Here is a 6,877-nt window from a genome sequence, read left to right as displayed (position 1 = left end):
TTGGATCTGGCATTGCTGTGGCTCTGGTGTAGGTCGGTAGCTCTGATTAGACCCCTCGTCTGGGAACCTCCATATGCCCTGGGTGCGGGACTAAAAAAGACGAGACCAAAAACAAAAACAAAAAAAGTCAAGAGAATGTACACTTAAGATTTGTGCATTTCAGTGTGTAAATTTAATATGGAAATTTTACATTAAACACATAGAAACTAATACTAATACTGACCTTGATGATGTGTTTATGTATTTAAAGGAAGTGTATTAATGTCAGTAATTTACTTAGAAATTTACCAAAAAGAATATGGATAAAAGGATAGAGGGATAAAAGAAGGAAAAAATGGATAGAGGGATGAATGTATAGATAGCTTTAAAGCAAGTGAAGTAAAATAGTTGTTAGGTATATAGGTTGACACTATAAAATTATTTAAACTTCCCTGTACATTTGAAATTGTTCACAATGAAATATTAGGACCAACAGTTTATTTATTTATTTTTTGTCTTTTTGCCATTTCTTGGGCCACTTCCGAGGCATATGGAGGTTCCCAGGCAAGGGGTTGAATTGCAGCTGTAGCCACTGACCTACGCCAGAGCCACAGCAACACAGGATCCAAGCCGTCTGCAACCTACACCACAGTTCACGGCAACGCCAGATCCTCAACCCACTGAGCAAGGCCAGGGATCGAACCTGCAACCTCATGATTCCTAGTCATTCATTAACCACTGTGCCACGACAGGAACTCCAGGACCAACAGTTTAAATAAAAAGAATCTAAATAGTTTACATTCCAACACGACAACCCTTCAACATGACCAGGATTTGTACTCTTTCACAAATATGAAGACAAATGAAGAAAGATAAACAATTTGCCTAATTATAACATGTCAAGAAGCAGGTGAAATTAAACAGCACACCAAGCCTGGCCCTATAGCCAGGTTTTCCACCGTACTTTCTGATCTCTTCTGGAATCCATTCTGGCTCTTTAATTCTTCCTGTCATGCTCTCTTGTCCCTCTTTGTCAATGCTGATTTAAATAATTAAAATAGTGAATCTATGAGTTCCCTGGTGACCTAGTGGTTAAGAATTCAGAGTTGTTAGGCGAGCATGATAACCAATGGATAAGCAATGAGATCCTGCTGTAAAGCACTGGGAACTGTACCTAGTCACTTATGATGGAGCATGACAATGTGAGAAAAAGAATGTATATATGGCTGTGTGACTGGGCCAACTTGCTGTACAGTTAAAAATTGACAGAACACTGTAAACCAGCTATGATAGAAAAAATAAAAATCATATGCATATATAATTTATATATATATATAATCATTTCTATATTTATATATATATGTATATATATATAAAAGAATTCAGAGTTGTCACTGCTGTGGTTCAGGTTCCATCCCTGGCCCAGGAACTTCTGAGTGCCGTGGGTACAACCAAGAACAAAAAAAGTGAGCCTAAGACTGCTCAGCTGGCATGTGTGAGCTTCCTTTAACACTCGTAATACTTCATTAGCTGAATTCCAAAAGCACTACGGTCCTGATTACTACTTAGGTTGTTGCCAGCTATGATTTCTATGTAACCCCCTTAATTTTGTTGTCAAACCATTTCATTCATCAAAAAACTACCTAGTGGGGAGGAGGGGAGGGAGGGAAAAAAAACCATTCAGCACTTAAGTGCTTTATTCGCGAGACGATCACAATATGGTGTGGGGAGCAGATCATTACTCACAGGTCAGGCTGCTTTAACAGGAGATGGGAGTAGACAATCAGCGACTTTTGAGAAGGGAGGCTTCTTCAAGGCAGTGTTTCAACTGAGTCTTGAACAAGTTAGCATTAAAACATGTGGAATGGGAATTCCCGTCATCGTGGTGCAGCGGAAATGAATCCGACTAGGAACCACGAGGTTGCGGGTTCGATCCCTGGCCTCGCTCCGTGGGTCAAGGATCTGGTGTTGCCATGAGCTGTGGTGCAGGTCGCAGATGAGGCTTAGATCTGGCGTTGCTGTGGCTGTGGTGTAGGCTGGCAGCTATAGCTCCAATTAGACCCCTAGCCAAACAAACAAACAAAAAAACCCCACATGGAATGAAGAAAAAGCCATTAAGTTTCCAGCATCTCACCCCGATACGAGTTCATTTGTGTTGTGTGCAACAGTGGACTCTTCACATTAACTTTCAACAAGTCTTCAAGATGTGGGGCACAACTGTTGTCATTTTATAGATGAGGTTAGAAGTTTAGAATATAATCTGCTCCCCATCACAGTTTAATGGGTGGCCCAGGATTTGAACCCGTGTTTTCTACTCCGGAGTCCATATCCTTAACATCATTCTGCAAATACAGTGGAAATGTATCTCCGCGACAATAGTATCAATGACTAACATCGCCCACTTCGGTTTACCTTGTTAAGTCCACGCTGGAACAGGAACAGAACCTGAGTCAGACACATTACCTCTGTGAATAGTAAGACGCCCATTTATGCAGCCTCACACAGTTTCAAGTCTTTCCAGTCCCAGGGTAAGTTATGGCAAGAGGGATGGTTGGGAGAATAGGAATTTGGCAGCCAAAACTCCAGACCGAAGTAGGCATCCCCCCAACATGACATCATCAGCCTCCTTCACCTGCCACACACCTACCTGATCAGTTATCAACTCTACTTTCAGAGTAACATGAACTTCAGGTCCTAGGCTTTCTTAGGATTGTCCAGAGCCTAGGAGAGGTGCACCCCCAACTCAGTGCTTCTCTGGCTTCCTATCATCCTTCCTGTCACCACCCAGCTCTTCCAAGCCTGTGACTCGGTGCTTGATGGATCTGATCCCACAGCTGAGCACAAGCCTAGGACCACAGACGCCAAAAGGACTGGACTCTGACAGCTAAGCACTGACCAGATGCAGGAGCTCTCAGTGACTCTTCCTAAGCCAGCACAACAACCTCTAGGCCGAATGGCCTTCTGAGCCAGCTCTCCTTCTCTGGGCTGGGAACACAGGCACCTGAGCTCCCTGACACCACATCACACACACACAGCTGCCATGGAAAAGCAAAGATGGTGTACACATGCCCCATGCCATCCCACATCCCACTCAGGCCACTTCAGTTATACCCCAGTTCCTCTCTGTGTAATCAAAGGACTGGTCCCAGAAAGGACGCAGTCAAGTCCGAGCTCACTGACAGCATCACACGGGTTCAGACACATAGGCTGCTCCAAGACCAGATCACACGCAGGTTCAGGCACATAGGCTGCTCCAAGACCAGATCACAGCCCACGGTTGTGCTGGGAAGGGCCTCTGACCATGCACTGGTAGCTCCTGGAACCAGGCAGGCACCTTCCCGTGGGTCACTCTCCCATCCTGCAGAGGAAAATCATATAAGACCTCCAAGCCGCTTGAGTTAAAGTCTCCATTTTATTTTTTACAAAAAATCCAACGTAAGACCATTGTGCTCATGACTGGGAAAGGGGTGGGTGGGGTGGGTGGACATGGCATGGGTATCAGAGAGCTCCCCCCTTCTGAACGTCGCTGCTGCCAACAGGAGCTCCCCGAGCACACGCACAGGCAGGCGGCGCCTGGAAAGGACCTGCTGCTTCAGTGCTTGGCCTGCACCGACAGAGGACCAGTGCACGGGTGCAGAAGCTCAGAATGCTGCTGAGCACCTTGGGGAAGCTCCCCCTCATGCGGGCGCCTCTCTCAGTGAAGAGCAGAGTGGCCAGCTAGAGGGCGCGCATGCGCTGGGCCCTGGGAGCAACGGCGGCAACAGGTGTTAGTGGGACAGTGAGGAAGCCCACGAGCATTTGGGGGCTCGTCCCCAGGTGAGTCAATAAGGTGGCACAGATGACATATGGGTTCCCACAGTGACTGATCAGCATTAAAGGCGTTCTAAGCCTGGACCTGGGCCTCTCTCGGCTCCACCCTATAAAGCAAGTCCTCTGGGCACCTAACCAAGCTCCTGAAAGCTTGGAGTGCCCTGCCTCCCTGCTGTGACAAGTGTCCTTTAAGAACAGGGCCAGTGTCCACTGGAGCCTGCCCGCCAGAGTCCCTCAAGTCAGTGTCCCATTCAGGTCCTGCTTGTCCCTGTGATGTCATCCATCCTCTCAGACACTCCACCAGTGCTCCACCGCAGGGCCCGGCCTGCTGGTCCCTGCCAGGCCCATCAGAGGCAGTCTAGGGATTCCTCACATTAAGAGAGACAAGATAAAAATAGCAGCCACATATATAGCTCAAAACACCACACTCTTTGGCTTCCCAAAGGGAAGAAGGCTACTGCTAAAAGGAAGAAAGTCCACAGTTGAAGGAAGGGTAGTTAGGATGCAGGGGCCTGGACCCCTTGGCTGGTTGCTGAGCAGCAGCAAGGAGCCACATCAGCAGAGGAACTAGAAGACGCCAGGGGGACAAAGTCTGGAAGACAGAGTCCTGGTCCCCGTCTGCTCACGGGGAGAGTCCCTTAGGCTAAGTGGCCCTACAGGCGGTTTTAGCTACAGGACAGAGCCTGGCTTCAAAATGATACTTGTAGAGAACCCATCTGGTGCAGGCAGCTCAGGGAGGCTGCAGCCCCGGGAGGAGCACAGCACGTCGAGGGCCGGGGAAGGTGGGGCTGGTTAAGGCATGTGCGTGCCCAGGACAGACCTGAGCTTTCGTTCAGTCAGTTGTGGGGAACCTCCTGGACCCAACTTCACTGGAGGAGAGTAGGGTCCAGAAATACGGTAGAGGTCATGGGCTAAATCCCTGCCAAACGCCACTAATACCTTCTTTGGTTCCCCTACTGCTGCCACCACCAAATAATTTTTAGAAATTAGCTTACTTCTTTTTCAGCCCAGTGAACAGGATTGAAACCCCGAGTGGAAAGTGGTCATGTGGGTGGGGTGTGAACGCCTGTTCAGTTTCAGGCTGGATTTGACGTCACCTCAAAAATCCTGTCCTCCCATCGAGCTGCTACACACCAAACCTCATGGGGTCTTGGAACCAACCCAGCGTTAGGGACCCAATGGCTACAGGATGGAGGTCCAGAGAGGGGTGGGGGGGAGGTGAATTTCACCAACTTATCATCCCAAGGCAGGTGCCTTGCTGAGAGACTGCCCGGCCAGCCGGGTGGGGACCACAAAGGATGCTCACTTGTTCTGCGCTTGTTCAGAGTAGGCCGACCTGCAACCACTCAGACCACACGTCAAGTGCAGCCCGCCAGGCTTCTGTTCTCTTACCCAGAGACCTTCAGCAAAGTCTGCAGCCAAAGCACAGCAATGTCTTTAAAAGGAAGGTTGAACAAAAAGAGCTGTCTGGCGGGGGGGTCTCTCCGCAGGTCTCGGTCCTTCCTCAGTCTTCGCTCTCCAACAGGGGAGAGGCTGGGTGGGCCCTCAAACCCACCAAGCCCCACACACGGGGAAGCTCAGCTGCCCCCAAGGGTGCAGGTGTCCCAGTGAGTCCTGGAGCGAGAGGACAAGCTGAGCTACACAGCGCTGGTTGGCACAGAAAGGGCGGAGGAACGAGCCGACGTGTCTTATCTGGTGCCAGACCCGTAAGGGGGCCCCGCCACCCTTTTCTGTTTCTGCGCACAGAGGCCCCTGGGGAGGACAGAGGTGACCTGTGAGGATGAGCCAGATACCACAAGGCCAGGATCCATCTCCGCCAAAACACAGACCACGCAGTGAGAGGGGCAGAAATATCAAACTTCCCCTCGAGTATATATAGATGTATATGTGTGTGTGTGCACGTATATATATATATATATATATACACACATGCACATACATATATACACACACATATGTATATCTACACACACTATATAAATAAGCCTTGAATGGCAAATCTGAAACTTTTCCTTTTTAAATAATAATAATAATAGCGGTTAGTGAATTGAAAAACCACAAACCAGCTCTCCTGGGCTTATGAACTGCGTGAGTGACTCTCCAGAGTCCCCGTGGTCCTCAGTGTAAGCTATCATCAGTGCCCTGTGTGGGGAACCCCGGTGTCCTGGACCAGGGTTCCGGGCCCAGTGTGGCCGACTTCGAGAGAAAGGCGGCTCTCCCTTCCTCCCAGCAGAGGGTCTGGGCCATCCCCCCGGCCCCTTGGGCACCCCCGAGGTCCTGCAGTGTCTGGGGACCTCAGGAGCCGCCTCCCTCACTCTGCTCATCCTCTCCCTACACGTGCAAGGCTCCTAGATGAACTTGAAGCACTTGGTCTTGTCGTGGGGCAGGCGGGTCTTGAAGAGCACAGAGTCCACCCGGAATTGCGTGTACAGAAGGGGCATGTAGCCGTACACTTTGACAAAGAAGTTGATACACTTGTGCCGCTCATGGAAGTGCGAGTCGTCGTGTGACAGAGCCTGGGGGCAGCCTGGACATCTGAACGTCCACCGTGAGGTCACCTGGGAGCAGAGAAGAGACAGAGTGTGAGTTATGGGTGCTGACACGAGAGAGACCCCACAGCTTCACCAAGCAACCCCACAGCTGCCCTCACTCATGGAGCAAGTCAGGAGCCAAGCCCAGGGCTCTCTTCCTGCCACACGTATATCTACAATGTAAGGACGAGCTCTCCTAATGGCCCATAGGTAAGATACCAAAGCGTAAAATGTTAAAGTCACTCATCTCAGTAACTCTACTTCTAGTATCTGTCTTGGCTGCATAGCAAGATGTAGGTATAAAGTTCATCAACATTTTTAATAGCAAAATTCTGGAAAACTACCCATCAAAAAGAGACTATTTAAATAATGATAAAATAGGATATATCCATTAAAAAAAGTGTTTAAGAAAGCTATGTTTTCAGACATGGGAAAGTGGTCATATTATAATTTAGTAGTTGTTATGATGATGAAATTTCAAGCAATTAGAAAAGTATGTGGAATAATATATCAGCCTCAGCATCAATACATGGCAGATTTCACAAACCCCTCTCGCC

At 48.8% G+C, this 6,877-nt stretch overlaps 1 protein-coding gene across 1 annotated transcript in view; it reads right to left on the bottom strand.

The window, feature by feature from the left end:
- Positions 1-3,372: 3,372 nt before the first annotated feature.
- The window catches only part of EXTL3 (exostosin like glycosyltransferase 3), a 51,997-nt gene continuing 48,492 nt past the window's right edge, over positions 3,373-6,877 (bottom strand). The window contains exon 5 of the mRNA XM_021074090.2: positions 3,373-6,347. Within this exon, the coding sequence (XP_020929749.2) occupies positions 6,138-6,347 (210 nt within the window). The 3' untranslated portion in view covers positions 3,373-6,137. The remainder of the gene's footprint in view (positions 6,348-6,877) is intronic.

The sequence above is a fragment of the Sus scrofa genome, chromosome 14, assembly GCF_054392235.1.
Source record: "Sus scrofa isolate SSC_HxYL_T2T_F1_AM1 chromosome 14, Sscrofa_HxYL_maternal_Yorkshire_Landrace_v2.0, whole genome shotgun sequence".
In the NCBI taxonomy this organism is placed as follows: Eukaryota; Metazoa; Chordata; class Mammalia; order Artiodactyla; family Suidae; genus Sus; species Sus scrofa.
Note: the sequence above shows the minus strand (reverse complement) of the source record. Positions and strands in the feature narration are given on the sequence as shown.